The sequence below is a fragment of the Mauremys mutica genome, chromosome 2, assembly GCF_020497125.1.
Source record: "Mauremys mutica isolate MM-2020 ecotype Southern chromosome 2, ASM2049712v1, whole genome shotgun sequence".
Taxonomy (NCBI): domain Eukaryota; kingdom Metazoa; phylum Chordata; order Testudines; family Geoemydidae; genus Mauremys; species Mauremys mutica.
The window spans coordinates 62,981,215-62,999,406 of record NC_059073.1 but is presented as its reverse complement, the minus strand read 5'-3'; the positions used below and the strand labels follow the sequence as shown (position 1 = coordinate 62,999,406).

The 18,192-nt window shown below is 38.4% G+C and overlaps 1 protein-coding gene across 1 annotated transcript in view; it reads right to left on the bottom strand.

Annotated features, from left to right (window-relative positions):
- Window positions 1-1,912: 1,912 nt before the first annotated feature.
- The window catches only part of ARFGEF1 (ADP ribosylation factor guanine nucleotide exchange factor 1), a 172,473-nt gene continuing 156,193 nt past the window's right edge, over window positions 1,913-18,192 (bottom strand). The window contains exons 33-39 of the mRNA XM_045006311.1: window positions 16,491-16,563; window positions 13,113-13,242; window positions 8,358-8,497; window positions 7,695-7,863; window positions 5,439-5,577; window positions 4,248-4,365; window positions 1,913-3,335 (exon numbers count right to left, since the gene is read on the bottom strand). Coding sequence (XP_044862246.1) covers window positions 3,171-3,335; window positions 4,248-4,365; window positions 5,439-5,577; window positions 7,695-7,863; window positions 8,358-8,497; window positions 13,113-13,242; window positions 16,491-16,563 — 934 coding nt within the window. The 3' untranslated portion in view covers window positions 1,913-3,170. The remainder of the gene's footprint in view (window positions 3,336-4,247; window positions 4,366-5,438; window positions 5,578-7,694; window positions 7,864-8,357; window positions 8,498-13,112; window positions 13,243-16,490; window positions 16,564-18,192) is intronic.

Below are 18,192 nucleotides of genomic sequence, written 5' to 3'. Positions count from 1 at the left end.
ATGTGATCTACAATCTTGCAGAACATCAATCCTGCTACATAAGGAGGTCAGGCACAAGCAGCAACAGCTTATCCAAGGGTGCTGGATCCATGACTTGGCCCCAGTTAGAACAAACAGATGAGACACACGTAGAGCTGGAAGTTCCTCAGTAAGAAGTGTTGGTGGGCTAAAACCACTTCCATAATAAACCAAGTCCTAGAGCAGCTTCAGTTAATGAGATAATCTTGGATATACCCCCAAAACCTAAAGCCTACTCTGTGTAACTGTTTCACCAGTGTGACTACACGTACGATTGGGTATGGGTCATGTGGTGCTGCACGATGGATGCTGGGAGAAGAGCTTAGCTAGTACATACTGTAATATGGATGTGAGGGTGCACCCTATAAGGCTTTATAGAAATATGCTTATGAATGTAGATGATAACACAAATATGTTTTATGCTACATGTGCCATGTGACAGTATCTATGTAAAGGTTATGCTCTACTGACTCTATTCCTCCTATTTGTGTATGCATGTATCATTTTTGTGCTTGAAGTTATTGGCTCTATACCTGCTTGATTTTTAAGTAGCCTTAATAAAGCATTTGGTCAGCTTCTTGAGAAAGGAATGTGCAAATTAAGTGCCCACTTAAAGAGCAATGAATCGTGGAAGGCTCCAAGCCACATAAGAAGTCTATCTGAGGCCATTCAGGGTAGTATGTAAACAATGGATGCTACCTGTAAAAACCTAGTCATGCATGGACATGTGACTTGTCCATGTGACTCCAAAACTCCATCTTGGAGCTGGACTTTGCATAGGAGAGAGGAGGGCGTCTCCAGCCACAAGATAAAGTCTACTTGGGAAAACCCTCTATTTTGTCTTCAGCTGGCTCAAGAGATAGCCCCTCCTCCTCCAAGGATACCTGAAAGAAACTGGAACAAAGGACAGTAACTACAGGGAGTGAGAGTGATTACTGGACACAGACTAGAAGGAGACTAGTCTGTAAAAGAAAGCTTACTGGAACACCACATAGGAAAATTTAGTCCGTAGTGAATTTTTTGTCTGTATTCAGTTTTCTAACTGTATTAGAGTCAGACTTGCATGTTTTGTTTTATTTTACTTGGTAATTCACTTTGTTCTCTCTGTTACTACTTGGAACCACTTAAATCCTACTTTCTGTATTTAATAAAATCACGTTGTACTTATGAATACATACTCTGGGTTAATTACTACCTGGGGGTGGGGTGGGGGAGGGCAAACAGCTGTGCATGTCTCTGAATCAGTGTTATAGAGGGCAAACAATTTATGAGTTTACCCTGTATAAGCTTTGTACAGGGTAAAATGGATTTAGTTGGGGTTTGGACCCCACTGGGAGTTGGGCATCTGAGTGTTAAAGACAGGAACACTTAAGTTGCTTTCAGTTAAGTCTGCAGCTTTGGGGCATGTGGTTCAGACCCTGGGTCTGTGTTGGAGCAGGCTGGCATGTCTGCCTCAGCAAGACAGGGTGCTGGAGTCCCCCGCTGGCAGGGAAAGCAGGGGCAGAAGTAGTCTTGGCACATCAGTTGGCAGCCCTAAGGGGGTTTCAGTGATCCAACCCGTCACAATGGACATATCCTCAGAAGCAAGAAAGACAGACAACCATAATGTGTATTTCTCTTCATCCAACTACCAACACATGCTCTTGTTCATTTTGAGTGCCTCCTTCCACTCTAACTCATCCCCACAGGAAAAAAAACCAACAGCCTTATGCCAGAGGGAAACAAGCCATTAAAACCCTCAAAAGTCTGAAGCTATGCTCCTGGCTGCATCCCCGCTCCCACTCAGAGTGATCGTATTATTTCTTAGAAGTTCAGTATATTTAGCTTCATTTGAAAGGTCAAGGAAACAGTGAAACAAGTAGGTGCAGATTACACTGGTTTGATTGCACTGATGAAAGAATTCAAAAACTTTATTGACCTATAACCTGATTAGAATATGCCAGATGAGAACCAATATTGTACAGAAAGTTGTACAGAATTTTTACATAGAAAACTTTACATATCTGTACCATATACATTTTGTCCATCTGAAAAAATTTTCTACATCCACTGTAATACAGAATGCTTGACAATCTTGTCTTTAACCATCAGGGCACAATTCACAGTATGAATACATTTCCAATAAATTTAACCATCCCCAAACCATGCCAGATTTGTTACTTTAATATATTCAACATTAAATTCTGTACAGAGAGTGAAATCTACATCAAACAAACAAAAAGAAGTGACAGCAGACACAACCTAGACTGTTTGCAGTGATTCAAGTTCCAGTCCTTGAAGGATCATCATATTTCAATGGCTCTTTATATTTAAAAGCCCTAAAACAAGTATATTACAGGTAGTTATGTCAGTTGTGAGATTTTCTACCTCTGTTCTTGACAAAATTCAGCAACACTAACTTTTGGGCTACAACAAAACAAAAATCATAACTCAAAAAAATAAACCCAAACTTCTAGTGCATTTGGTAAACCATAAAATGTTATGGGTTTTTAGCAAATCAATAAGAAAATACAGAAACAAAACAATGCAGGAAGAACTGTATAGTGTTTAATAATTTATATTACAGACCTGCATCTCTGTACATTTTTCACAGAAGGATGATTAGCAATATCTCAGACCGCCTGAGTGTGCAAAAAATTTTAAGAGTAAGAGTATCAGACATAGTTGCTAAATACCTTTTACCAGGAACAATAATTTTCCATTCTTTTTTCACTATAAACATTTTATCCTTCAAAATCCAGCTCTCCTGAGTTGTACTTCTGGCAGAAGTTCAAACCTTTACATATATAGTTCTTTGGGTACGTTTTAATTTCACACCCGCCATAAACATCTGTTGCTATACTGCTGTCTAGGACAGTAAAGGATATCGTAGCCCATGCTGACAACAGGACCGTGCTAAAAACTGGCTCTATGCTCAACATGAGCCAGGAAAGAGAACCAATAGAGATAATCCATCAGAAAACTGAAAGGAACTGGAGTGTTGCAAGCCTGAATTACAGCTGTAAGTATCTGTACCATTAACCCTTAGATACATGTTGCCATTCAAAGAAACCGATTTTATGGCTATCCAGACAGAAAGCCTCAGCTACCAGGTCCTTTTAAATAGCCAAGGGATGTAATTTCGTAACAGAGAAATATTCAGTCAGCGCTTGCTACTGTTTGTTTGTTCCAGGCTCCTGCTCCGGTGGTTGGGATATCTGAAAAACTACACCAATCCGCAGGAAAAACCTTCGCAGAACAGCTCGAAGTTCAGGAATTAGGTCAAACTGCATAATTTCACACAAGAGAGGGTAGTAGAATGAGGCATGAGCTTTGAACTGAGGGGGAAAAAAAATAAAGTTATTCTATTGTACATCCACCTTCACAAGCCTGTTCTTTAGAGTGTAGGATTTCAAATACTATGCATCAAGGTGAGACACAAACGTTAATGGAGTTCAAGCACAAACAATTTTATAGTCAGGCTGCTGGATGAAGGCGCTTTGTATGTGATGTATTTTGAGGTATCCTGCAGTGGCTATATCCTGTATCTACATATTTTGTTAAACTATTGCTCATTCTGAGAAAGAAGGGGTTTTTCCTTTTCCACTTAAGATTTGTGCACCTTGTCAGCTTACATCTGCAGCATGGCATCAAATTTTACTAAACCCAAGAAAGTTTAGTGGGGGCCACGGAGGTCTCAGATGAAAGTACAATAATTACTTGCTGTACAATTGCTGAAATATTCTAATTTGTCCAGAAGATTCATTCCAAAATTCATTATTACACATAGCGTAGGAGTATACAGGCACTGGGTGTTATGGGAAGAATTAGGAAAAGAACATATTTATTAACCACTAATCCTTCCCTCATAGTAGCTGTTTGTGGGAAGCAACTTTTAAAGACAGCCCTCAAGGCAGACGTATCATGTCTTCATGTTATTTTATCCCAGTATGCTTGTCCTGCCTGCCATCCCCATCCTCCTCTCTAGTGTCTGTCATCATCCCTCATGTACTGTCTCAAATCAGACAGCAAGTTCCTTAGGGCAGGACATTTGCTCAATTGTCCATAAAGCAGCACGAACATTTAAAGGTCTATAACTACAAAGCCAATATATCATCTTAGTACTTTTTTAGCTTCAGCTTTTCAAAATTTTTTGAGCATACCAGTGTTCAGATAATAAAACTTGGAACCAGTTCTTATTTGCAGTACTGCTTATTTTATTTTAAAATATCTTTCATGCAAATACTTACCCTTTCATCACTTATCTTGAGGACCTTAGTCAAGAATAAGAGTAGTAGATTAGTCCAGGCTTCCCGGTGACTTTCTGATGTAAGAGTAAGGAAGTAACTTAGAGCTTCACTGCAGACACTATAGGGAACATAAAATTACAGAAGGTAACAAAGTGTTTGTAAATACAATTGTAACCATAATCAATACTGAACAGGCCCCTGGCCAGAATAGCACCATTTTGGGAAAGGGAGTGTAAGCCTCATTAACCAAAATAAATGAGAAGTGCCCTAAAAAAAATGTAAGTAGGGGAGAGAATCTCAAACCCCATCCCAGTTGTAGTTTTGCACAACTGGTACTTTTACCAGTCCTAGGACTGTAATATCAGGGATGCTGCCGATCAGGATTGAACTGGCCTGGCAAAGTGAGGTGCCTGCCCCAGCCAGTACTATCATGCTCAGGCCTATCACATTTTCTTCCGATATATTACACAAAACGGTAGTAGCAGGCTCTAGAAAATGACAGAAGCAGAAAGATACTTAAAGTACTTCTGTATTTCACATAATTTCTGGAGGTGATAACAGATTTATCAGTCTTTCAGAGTCACTGTATAATCTGTAAGTCTGAGTGCTATCACCACTGTATTTAAGTCCTACATTGTTCAGTCACTTGAAAGGGTTTTGTAGACTAAAAATTTTCTTCTAACAAATATGAGAGTTCAGAATAATTAATAACTAATACCCCCAAGAGGCAGCGTGTGTGTCAGAAGGTTCCTGAAGCTCAGTGGCACCTGGGCTATTTCCTACAAGTAAGAGTATGTAGTGAATTCTCAAAGAAAATTGGTGTCTATTCTCAGATTCATGTGAAAAGTTGACCTCCTGTCCCCCTTAAACAACAGCAACAAAAATTTTGGGAGCAAAGGAAATTCCCTGCCCCACCCCCACATGGAACACACACCAGGGTTAAGGCTGACACCATCCTACGTTCTGCTACTTTTGCAAGGTTTTATGGACAGGGCAGGGAGAGAGTGGAGAAGATCAGAAGAATTGCTCTCTTCTATCCCACACCAGGCGTTTCAGCTGTAACTTTCATTGTACTATTTCCTTTTCAACATTATATAAACATTAACTGTACATATAGCAAGTTAGAGCACATTAAAATATCTATTTAAAACACGAACCACATTAATGTTACAGCTATTGCAATGATCTTACTTCAATAGTCTTTGCTGGACTTCATCCCATGCACCGGTGCGGCTTTCATCCATGTACATGCGGAAAAGAATGCGCAACCCACAGGCCAGGCTACTGGTCTCCTGTTTCAAAAGATTGGGCTTTGATTTGCCTTTAAAACCTGGAGAAATGTAAGGAATACATTTAAATTTGTTACTTTCATCTTGAAGTTTCCCTTTGTACTTTTATCTTTTTAAAATCCTTGTTTGCCAGTAACTGGCCACTACAAATTACTCATTTATTAAATCTTGCAGCACAGGGCAGTGTTGTTGTTTGGGGTCTCTGTGTACTAGCGTAACCTGAGTGATGAGATTGGAGTCCAACTGAGTCCTTGGGGAACCGAGTAAGAGAGGAACCCCAACACTAATCAGACAAGACACATGGGAAACAGAGACAGAGAGAGGTGAAATGACTTGCCTAAGGTCATACAGGAGGTTAATGGTAGATCCAGGAATAGAACTCATATCCCAATCCAGTACCCTATTCACTGGACTACACTGTCTGAATCACGCAGTGATGGTTTAAAATACTAATTTTATATAAAAAATAAATTGCTAAAACACCAAGGTTTAGCAAGCTATTACCATGTGTGCTTATTAACTGCTCTCATAAGGTTCATTACAGCTCAACTGCTATTAAAGATCTATACTGTATAAATGCATTGTTATACATTCACACCACACACAGGATCCAACTAAGATGGCCATGTGAGTGCATGCTGACAACAGACACCAAACAACTCATTATGCATTCACAGTATGGTGGGTGCACTATTGCTGAAAGTATTAATATACCTGGATTTGGTCCTAAGGAATAGATGAATACATCATACTATAGGAAATTTCCACTTTCCACCAACAAAGAGTCCTAGACAATGGCATTTATTTCGCACACTTAAGTGTATATATAAAACAAAGGATGGAATTTTTCAAAGAAGCTTATGGGAGTTGGGTGCCTAACTCCTTTAGGCTCCTTTAAAAATCCCAGTGAAAAAAATTAACACTTAGTCAAGAGTTTAAGGCCAGAAAGGATCACTGGATCACCTAGTCTGACCTTCTGTATATCAGAGGCCACCAAACACTACCCAGCACCACACTACAGTGCTTTCTGTCTTCAAAACATTTTACAAACGTTAATCTATCCTTCAAATCACTGAAAGGTATTATCAGCCCCTTTTATTACACAGATAATTTAATAATAGAAAGTTAGATGAGTTGATGAAGACCAAGCAACAAGTTATTGGGAAAAAAACAGGAATAGCTCTTAACTCTTAAGTTTCAGGCTTAAGACAATAGACCAGTGGTAGGCAACCTGCGGCCCATCAGGGTAACCTGATTGCGGGAGCCACTGGGAGCTCTGCGGGGCCGTGCCTGTGGACAGTCAACATCAGCAAAATGTCTTGCAGTCCCACAATCAGATTACCCTGATGGGCCATAGGTTGCCCACCACTGCACTAGACATTGCTAACCACAGGCACCAATTTTCCAAAGTGCCAGGGGGGCTCGACTGGCGGCTCTGACCCCGCCCTGCCTCTTCTCATCCAGTTCTGCCCCCTCCCCCAAGCACACTGCGTCCTCGCTCCCCGCTCCTCCCTCCCAACCTCCTGCATGCCGCGAAACAGCTGTTCACGGCAGGCAGGAGGTGCAGGGAGGGAGAGGGAGGTGTTGATTTGCAGGCCTGCTGGCAGGCAGGAGACACTGGCGGGGTGGGGGTGGGGGGAGCTGATAGGGGCCATTTTTCCCCCGGAGCACCCATGGAGTCAGTGCCTATGTTGCTAACTCTCAGATACTTTCAGTTAATGAATTAATGTTAGCTGTATGACCTAAGGACTGAACTCTGTACTTAAATAAAGTCCCTACCAAAAAGGATATATGTCTCAAATGTAACCTACCACTAAGCTATGCATTTACTTTAGGATGGCTAAGTACATCCTCACAGAGTTTGGTTTAATGTTATAAACCAAAACTAAACTATCACACATTTTTATTTTATCTTTTTCCTTTTCTGAAAGGAAAGTTTCTTTTAAAGGAAAAGAAATGTCAGCTATTTAAGTAACCAACCAGAAAAGAATCTCCACTGAGCTCTATGACTAATTAACCTATAGCTAAGGCTAATGCACTATGCTGGTGCACCCTAAGGTGATATAACAAGGCAATCAGCTCAAAACACGCAACTGATTCAGTTCAAAACACAGTAATGTTGTTTTCTCAAATATTTTTCTAAATGGAGGTGACCCACCTGCTTTCCAGAGAGCAGTTCTTTGTTCATTGTTTGAATTAAAAGCTTTAGCAAATCTGTGAGATTCCAGCAAACAGTCCAGCAGTTTGAAAAGCTGTTGCGATGTTAGAAAACGATACATTCCTTGATCTTGTGTGTCCACATGAACATCGAAGTCTACTGCATCTCTCTTTAAAAAACAGATTTAGAACAGTCAGACTCAGAACAGGACTGACTACTGATTGTTGGTCATGGCAGTCAAGCTTTGCAATATCAGTCATTAACAACTGATTATGCCAACTTAAGGGCAAAAGGCTGTTGAAATTTTATTGTTCTATAATTTCTCTTTTAAAGACAGACACTATGAATTATGCCCCTTATTTCTAGCCATACACATACTTAAACTTAGATCTGGATAGAACAATCAAACAAGTAACACCACATACGAGGTAAGGAAATTTCATCACACACTAGTAATATCTAAATTTAAGTCTCCACAAAGTGGTCTGCCTCTGTGGGGGAGGCTGAATTAATGTAAGGTTTAACAGACACGTTGGTTGCTTTGTTGGAAATTATGTAATTGTTCTAAGAAACTATTAGTTGACTGAAGTCGCAAGAGCTTATGGAACTTAATCTACCAGTGAAAATCTTCCCAAAAGGCTAACACCAACCACTCAAACTTACTTGTGCTGCTGCTAGATTCTCTGCATCTTCTTTTTTGCTGGTTGCTGGGAAGAACACAATGTTGTCGATAGTCTGAATAAGCTCCAGTTGTACAACACATTTGATTAACAGAGCAGCAAACAACTTCTGTTCCGGAAATTCTTAAAAAAAAAAAAACACAGCAAAATTACTTATTCTAGCAACTTTAACAGTTACTCAGGCAAAAAAAGTAAAGTACAATTTAAATCTGTAAGTAAGTTATTTTAGTGAAGACTTTCAGGACAGACCTACACTTAAAAGAATGTAATTGCATGGATAGTTAAAAACCAAGCCTGAAATGTAAAAATTCATCCACTGAATTATCACCACACACAAAACAGTTTGTCAATATAGTTTTTAATTGGGAAGGGTTTTTTCCCCATCTTTTCACCTCTAAAATTGTTGAAGGGTTTTAGTTCAGTTTATAGGAGGCAAGTGTCCATCAGCACAAAACTACCCCTAAGTTGCGACTCTTCTTGGCAGTATTGGCAGAATAGCCAGAACTCAACAGGCAAAGTGATTGTCACTTATAAAAATGGACCCTTGGAGACTAGCATTACGATACATTTGCCTTCTCTATACTGGAAAATACTCACAAGTTAAATAGGGTGATTAGTCACTAGTACGTCAGGCATCTACACATACATTTGCAACCAAGGTTCTAGAGGCTGCTTTGTAACATTTGTTAGCTCTCCTCTGGGTAGGAATGAAAATTTTTTGTTCTCAGCTAGTGTTAGCTTACAATATTACATCCCCCACAAAAAATTAAATTCAAGGAAAGAAAGATTAAGTTACTAATTTATAATAATTTTATAAGGAGTCAAATACTGTGTTTAAGAAATCTTGCTTTAAGTTACAAATTTACTAGCAACCTAAAGCAATATTTTTAAACACAGGGTGAAATCCTGGCCTCATGGAAGCCAATGGGAGTTTTGCCATTGACTTCCAAGGGGCAAAAATTTCACCCAAGGTGTTTTTCTCCTTATAAAACTGTTCAATTTTTGCCCTCACCACAGAGAATTAAAAGTCATATATCCATTAAATAATATCTTCAACACAGTGTTTCTCAATCTTTTTGTGCTGGCTACCCCCTTTGGACTTAAACTGTGACCCCTTACCTTAAATATCATTAAGTAAATTAAGAATAATAAACTAATATTTCAAACCTCTGCAAATATATAGAGAAGTGCTGTCAAGTGATTAAAAATTAATCATGATTAATCGCACTGTTAAACAATAATAGAATACCATTTATTTAAATATTGTGAATGTTTTCTACATTTTCAAATATATTGATTTCAATTACTACATGGAATTCAAAGTGTGCAGTGCACACTTTATATTTATTTTTATTACAAATATTTGCAATGTAAAAAACAAAAACCAGTATATTTCAATTTACCTAATACAAGTACTGTAGTGCAATCTGTTTATAATGAAAGTTGAACTTACAAACGTAGAATTATGTAAAAAAACCTGCATTCAAAAATAAAACAATGCAAAATTTTAGAACCTATGAGTCCACTCTGTCCTATTTCAGCCAATTGGTCAGACAAACAAGTATGGTTACAATTTGCAGGAGATAATGCTGCCTAAGTTTTGTTTACAATGTCACCTGAAAGTGAGAACATGCATTCACATGGCACTGTTGTAGCCAGCATCACAAGGGTTCTGATGACAGGTTCTGTTTCTTCAGATGTCAGATGCCACCAGCAGAAGGCTGATTTTCTTTTTTGGTGGTTCAGGTTCTGTAGTTTCCGCATCGGAGTGTTGTTCTTTTAAGACATCTGAAAGCATGCTCCACACCTCATCCCTCTCAGATTTTGGAAGGCAGTTCAGATTCTTAAACCTTGGGTTGAGTGCTAGCTAGCCTTAGAAATCTCACATTGGTATCTTCTCTGTGTTTTGTCAAATCTGCTGTGAAAGTGTTCTTAAAACAAACATGTGCTGGGTCATCATCCGAGACAGCTATAACATCCGAGAAATATTTGGCAGAATGTGGGTAAAGCAGAACAGGAGACATACAATTCTCCCCCAAGGAGTTCAGTCACAAATTTAATTAATGCTTTTTTTTTTTTTTTTTTACTGAGTATCATCAGCATGGAAGCACGTCATCTGGAATGGTGGCCGAAGCATGAAGGGGCATATGAATGTTTAGCATATCCGGCACATAAATACCTTGCAACGCCGGCTACAAAAGTGCCATGCGAATGCCAGTTCTCACTTTCAGGTGACATTGTAAATAAGAAGCAGTCAGCAGTATCTCCTGTAAATGTAAACAAACTTGTTTGTCTTAGCAATTGGCTGAACAAGAAATAGGACTGAGTGGACTTGTAGGCTCTAAAGCTTTACATTGTTTTCTTGTTGAGTGCAGTTATGTAACAAAAAAAATTTACATTTGTAAGTTAGATTGCACTACAGTACTTGTATGAGGTGAATTGGAAAATACTGTTTCTTTTGTTTATCATTTTTACAGTGCAAATATTTGTAATAAAAATAATACAAAATGAGCACTGTACACTTTTCATTCTATGTTGTAATAGAAATCAATATTTGAAAATGTAGAAAAACATCCAAAAATATTTAATAAATTTCAATTCGTATTCTATTAACAGTGCAATTAATCGCAATAAAGTTTTTTAATTGCAGTTAATTTTTTTATTTAATTGCGTGAGTTACCTGCGATTAACCGACAGCCCTAATAGAGTAATTTTTTGTTGTTATTCTTTGCAGCTAGCAAATATGTATGTGCACTTTTCAGTGAGGTCTTCTTGTGCAATGGATAAAAAGAGCTCAAGCAAGTACTTTGCAGAATGAAGGAGTGAAGAAGGCAAAGTGCAGAAAATATGATTGCAGCTATTTAATGTGCAGTTTTACAGCAATCAAAAATTAAATCTCATTGTGTTGTGTGTACTGAAGTGCTACGTGCTGAAAGCAGGAAACCTTTGAAATTAAGTCAGCATTTGGAAAGTAAACATCTACAGCTAAAGAACAAGCCTCCTGAGTTCTTTAAAGAGAAAATGGAACAGCTTGAATAGCCAGCAACCACTGATGCCAAATACAAGGAATGTCAGTAAGAATGCTCTTGAAGCTTCATATCTCACGTCACTTTGTATTGCCCAAACATGTAAGGAACATACAATAGCCGAGAATCTCACACTTCCTGTGGCATTAGACATTGTTACAAGCATGCTCGGCCATGAAGAGGCAAATAAACTTAAAGCTATTCCTTTATGAAAAGATACAGTTTCAAGGCATGTTAATGAAATGGCTGATGACATTCATGAGCAGTTGAAAGAAAAGTTAAAATGAAGTGAATTCTTAGCTGCTTAGTTTCATGAATCAACAGATGTTCCAGGATCAGCACAGTTCTTAGCTTTCCTTTGATACAATTCAGATGCTACTGTTGAGGGAAAACATGCTCTTCTATAAAGTGCTGCCTAGCCACATGACTGAATAATATCTATTTAACATTTTTGCTTAAGCTACCAAATTATTTTGAAATCGATTGGAAAAAATGTATTGTTGTATGCAGTGATGCTACCAAAGCAATGACTAGCAAGAACAGCGGGCTTGTTGCAAGAACAATTATGCTGCATGCAATTTGGACCCACTGCTTCTTACACCGGCAAGCACTTGCTGCAAAAGGAATGCTTTCTGAGTTGCATTACTTGATGAGTCTGTAAAAGTTGTGATTTTCATAAAAAAGCCTATTTCTATCAGCTCGCCTGTTTGTGATGAAATGGGTGCACTTCATAAAAGTCTTCTCTTGCACACTGAAGTGAGGTAGCTCTTAGGGGGAAAAGTGTTAAGCAGACTTTCTGAATTGCGAGCTGAAGTACTTATGATCCCACAGGATCAAGGGACTCCTTTTGCTAAATCGTTCTCGGATAATTCATGGTTTCTTCAATTGGCTTACTCAGACATCTTCGATCATCTCAATGAGTTAAACATGAGTTTTCAAGGACAGCACAAAACCATAATTGTGTTGGGAGACAAAGCAAGAGCCTTTGGAAAGAAGCTTGGAGCCTGGTCTGCTCAGCTTCAGAGTGGAAACTTCGAGTCATTTCCTCTGAGTTGCAAGTTCATTAAATCAATTGCTGATGACAAGAGTGTGGACATAAAACAATTAAAAAACATTATGATTGAACATATACTTGAACTTAAAAAGCAGCTCCAGGATTACTTCCCACCTGATGACGAAGAACATGACAGGAGGTGGATAATTAATCTGTTCAACAAAGGAGAAGTCAAGTTTGCTGAACTTGCAGGAAGCCTACAAGATAAACTGATCAAGTTTTCATCTGACAAAAAGCTTCAGTGTTCATTTCTTTCAGAAGATGTTTGCATGTTTTGAATGGCTTAGAAGCATGAGTATCCTGAACTTGCAACTGAAACTTTGAAAGTTTTAATCCCGTATACACCACCATACTTATGTACATGGGGATTCTCATCAATGGTTTCTTCAATTCAACCCAACATAAAAAATCAGCTGGTACAAAATAAGCACAAGTATCTCATTGAAGGACTTTGTAAGACTCTTAATTTGTAAAAAGTGAACTTATAGTTTGTTTCTGTGTAAAAATATACTTTGATCTGGTACACAAAGGTTACTTGGGACCTTCCTAAACCCATCCTGAGACACCCCACTCCCACCCCAGGTTGAGAAACACTACTTTAACAAATACAAAATCCTCTGTTATCAGCATTCTTCTTTTTATTTAGAGAAAGACGTACTTGCTGTAGGTCTGGTTCTGCTGATCTCTTCACTTGCTGTGGACCCCACAATGGGCTGAATCTGGTGTCTATCTGAAGATCTTGGCTGGACAGTATCATGAATATCTACAGATTTCTGTGATATTGTATCCTGAAAATAAAATAAACCCAACAGTTGGTATATCAAATAAACTGAACAGAAGCTCACCAATGGGTCAACTTTCAATAAAATGTAACTGTAATTTACTGACAACAATTTTTGAGGAGTTTTCTATTTCATTATTGTGATTATTTAAAAAATATAATATGCACTATAGCAGTTTTTTTATATTAGAATTGGGAGAAGACCAATTCAAGTCATAAGGTTCACCAAGACAAGGATTGACAACTTCTCAAATACATGCATATAGAGCAAAGTAATATAATCAAATAACTAAGATAAAATATGTAATTATATATTGAAATCAAGAGAATACTTTGCACTTACAATCATTTTTTACCATTTTCAAATACTTCAGTGGACCATGTACTAGCATGTCAAGTAAAAGCTTAATTCAAGTTTCAAAGGATTAAGTAAAATACATTAACTGTAGTATAATTCTGAAACCTGGCATTGCTCTATACCTTCCTTCCAAGTGCTTTATTTACAAATTCTTAGACCCACCCAGCGAAGCATCATTCTCCAATATATAAATGAGTGAAAATGTGGCATAGGGACGTAAGTGGCAGATCTTTGAATACTTCAAATAGCAAGAGTAAGTGGGCAGTATAACTGAACTTTAATCTTTATTTGCTTCAAGTCCCCTGAAGTCATGAATGATCACCTCATGATGTGTGGTGGGTATAAATCTCAGAAGTCTGCTGCAGCAAGATGTTGGCTTGGCCGATGGAAGTATCAGGTAAATGTCCTATTAAATATTATTATTATTGTTATTTGATAGCTAGCTGCTTCAGCAGATTTCTGGGATATGTATATTAGGAATACTAAAAAACAGGGGAGTCACAAGACAAGAACTGACAAGATACGATCTATGACTTGGGATGACCTGAAAGAGAAAAGCAGCTACATTATATGAATAGCTTCCTTATTCTTGCTGGGTTGAGTATTCTGCATACTAAATTGAAGAATTTTATTTCATTTTTTCACTATTTGTTGATCACCATTAAGACTACTCCCTGCCTTTCATTTTTAAGTACTCATGGGAAGAGGTAGATATATTAAATTATGTAATTTAATATAGAAATATGAATATTCTATCATTAACTGCCGAAGTACATTATAGATGTGTGATTATTATTCCTTTCAATAAGCAAATATTTCCAGTGTCTATTGTCCAGTAAATGCAATTTGAGACTATGATGATTTAAATCTAAGTATAGGACACTTATAAACAAATTACAGCATACCAATAATAGTAACCAGGATTGGGTATTCAAACAGTGGACAACTCCTCTCCTCATTTTATATGAATGCATGTTTGATTTTATACTATTGTGTATAATACCCAGCACTGTTACCAGGGCCGGCTCCAGGCATCAGCGCAGCAAGCAGGTGCTTGGGGCGGCCAATGGAAAGGGGCAGCACGTCTGGCTCTGCGGCGGTGGGTCCCTCAGTCCCTCTCGGAGGGAAGGACCTGCTGCCGAAGAATGAAGTGGCGGTGGTAGAAGTACTGATTGTGGCTTCCCCCCGCCAGTTGCGGCGGCAAAAATGCTGGAGCCGGCCCTGACAGTTGCACTCAAAACACTTTTAAGGAACAATCTAAGACAAGAGGGCCGTTTGGATACAAAATAAAGGGAGGCAAAGTGCTCTACGGGTTATGGAGGAATGGGAGTCAGAACTTCTGGATTTCATGTCCAGTTTTTGCTGATGCCTCGCTCACTGCACGAAACTGGGCAAGTCACAACTACTGTCTCTCAGATTATACATCTGAAAACATGGGTATAAGGCTTCCTACCTACCTCACAGGAAAACTGTGAATCAGCTTTATTTTAAAAAATTGAGTAAATTTAACTGCTGATTGATCATGAAAATCCACAAACCCCAGCAAACCAAACCACAGGATCTAAGGCTTCGTCCTCACTGAAAAAGGTACATGTTTTACACTGAGATAGCTAACTTGACAAACACACATTTTTTATTTTTTTGCAGTGAAGACAAAGCCTGAGACGCTGGGCTTTTTATAAAACATCACTGTAACATTTAAAAGGACAACAGCAGCTTTTTAGTTTATTCAAATGATCAAGGACTATCCAGTGCAATATTCAATTATTTACATATTGTACAACTTTCAGCTTTATTTCTAATAATTTCAAATGACTGGAAGTTCAAAAATATTGCCATCATCTACCATTTTATATAGTGCTTTTCACGTTCAAAGCACTTCACGCACATCAGGGTGTGGCAAGTACATCTAATAACACTGAATGAGAGTATTGGCTAGAGGTCTAATACAACCAGAAATGAAACAGTTCTCATATGTGTTTTGCCATAACTAGACCCCATGAAGAGAAATGGAGGGAGTTCACCACACCTTAGTATTACTGTTCTGGACCTTGATCCTGCAATGGCATCCAGATAGATGGACCTTTTCACCCATGCAGAGACTTAGGCCCCCCATGTCCTATGAAGATTTACCCACATGCTTAATTTAAAAAGCATGAGCTGTTCCATTGAAATCAATGGGACTCAAGCCCTTAGTCACATAAGTATGCAAATCCAAAGAAACAACAGCATGGCATCTGAAGAAGTGGGTATTCACCCACGAAAGCTCATGCTGCAAAACGTCTGTTAGTCTATAAGGTGCCACAGGATTCTTTGTTGCTTTTACAGATCCAGACTAACACGGCTACCCCTCTGATACTTAACAGCATGTCAGTTTACACCATCCAGGCTTTGAGACTAAATGGGCTACAAACTTTATTTATTTTTAAATGAAAGTTTATATTCTTATTATGAAACAAAATCTGTGAGAAACCCTAAACAATCACTGAAGCGCAATGATTTCTGGGATTGATTTTATTGTGCTAGCCTAGCTAAAAAGATAAATGTACTCATTTAAATTAAATCAAAACAACGTTATTGTCCAAGGAGCCTGGACACCACTATATATGGGGGTTATCAGGAACGTGCACATGTGCTGGAATATAGCTTACCTACTTCTGCACAACATAATGTACGAGCACTGCGTTAACAGACTGAAAAAACACTATTTCTTGGCAACTGAATGTTTTGGGTTTTTTTTTAAAGTACATTATCATCTAGAAAAGCATTTCTAACCAAACCACATCAAAATTTGGATCTAAACTAAGCACATTTTACTTGTTCCATACAACAATGTATATTCAAGGCAAACCCGTGAGAGCTTTAAAAAAAATTAAAACTCATTTTACAAAACATACCAGCTGTTTCTCTCTCACAGCAGATGGTGATACAGGGCCAGCCTCTCCACCTGTCGGTCGCCAAGTCAACAGCCTTGAAAACACAAAGAGCACACACTCAGCAGTTTTGAAACACAAATCACACATTTAGATACTTACATACAAGACACACATTCGTATGCAATGGTTGCCCTGTGTCTAGTATTGTTAGAAATTAAATTGATAAAAGGCATGAAAAATGAATAAAAAATGGAGGCAAAAATATACTCTTAATAGATGCTTCCAGAAATCTATAATTTAAATACTGTTTTTGAAATATAGTTTGTTTCCGTTATACGCAAGAAATAAAAGTAAAAATGTTTACTTCACATTTTTCCAACTATAACTACTTTAGTTCTTAGCTTTAAAAAGAAAAAAACCTCTGGTGTTCTTTGTAAACTTTATAACTGATACAGAGCAGAAGCGACAGTAATACTTTGCACTTCCTTAACTTCCACCTTAAGATGTCAAATCACTTTGCAAACACTGAAGAATATCCTTGTGAGTTATTTGTATTACAGCAGTGCCTGGATTTCCTAACTGAGATCAGGGCCCCATTGTGGCAGGTGTTGTACATGCACATTGTAAGGTCTTCAGAGAGCATTACTACCTAAATAGGCAAGACAGATAAAGGGTCGGAGAAGTGGATACTAACATTTCTTATTTAATAGAATTGGAACTAAAATCCAGAGACACTAAATGATTTGACAAGACAAGAACGGATAAGAAGTTTATGGAAGAGCTTGGAATTGAACCCAGATCTCAAAAGTCCTGGTCACAAAAGTCTTCAGGCAACACAAAGCAGGCAAAAAGTTGTTACAAAGGGGTAGCTGGGAACTCTTCTGGAATAGAGATGGCTAAAGCCAATGTAGTTGGTTTTATGCTACCCAGTCACCATCACTACCTGTGAAAGGAGGTGGGAAAGAGTGGGCCCAGAGCATGCTGCACTCTAACACGTCTCACTGGCATAATGGCCTTAGGGAGCTATTAAGTGCCTGCAGAAGTTAGACTGTTCCAATTTTTGCCAGCAGCCAGTTCCCAGCTCCTGGCCAGTACCAGGATAAGAGGAGGGTCAATTTTGCCTCTATCAATCTCAGCTATGCCAAACTCTGCTCTGGCACACCTGAGGGTATGGCTTCAGCTAAAATAACATTATATATTGTACAGATTGTATTATTTCTACTGATTTGTAACAAAGACGACTTCCATCCAGGGCACCAGAATCTGATGCCTGTGACTTACTCAGAAGTGTGTGCACATGCCTGGTGGGGCTCATTGCAGGATTTTTCTACTGTCACCATGTTGCATAAGTATAGGAGCAAAGGTAGGGCAATGATTTCCGCAAAAGCAATTGAGATATTGAATTAATAACTCAATAACTTTGCAAGCATGCCAGGACACCAATTTTACCTGGCTACCCACATGATTCTTCACAAAAGTGATAAGTAATTATTTTAGTTATCTCAGCAAAGAGTTTCTCAAAGAAAGACAAGTAGTATTATTTCAGGATTGTTTAATCACTTTTGAAAACAAAGAGTACATCTACACTTGGAGCCAGCGATGGGATTCCCAGCTCGAGTAAACAGTCTCTCACTAGCGCTCATTGAGCTAGCATACAAAAAGAGTAATGTAGCCACAGTAGCGCTGGCACCGGCAAGCGGCAACATGGACTAGCCACCACACA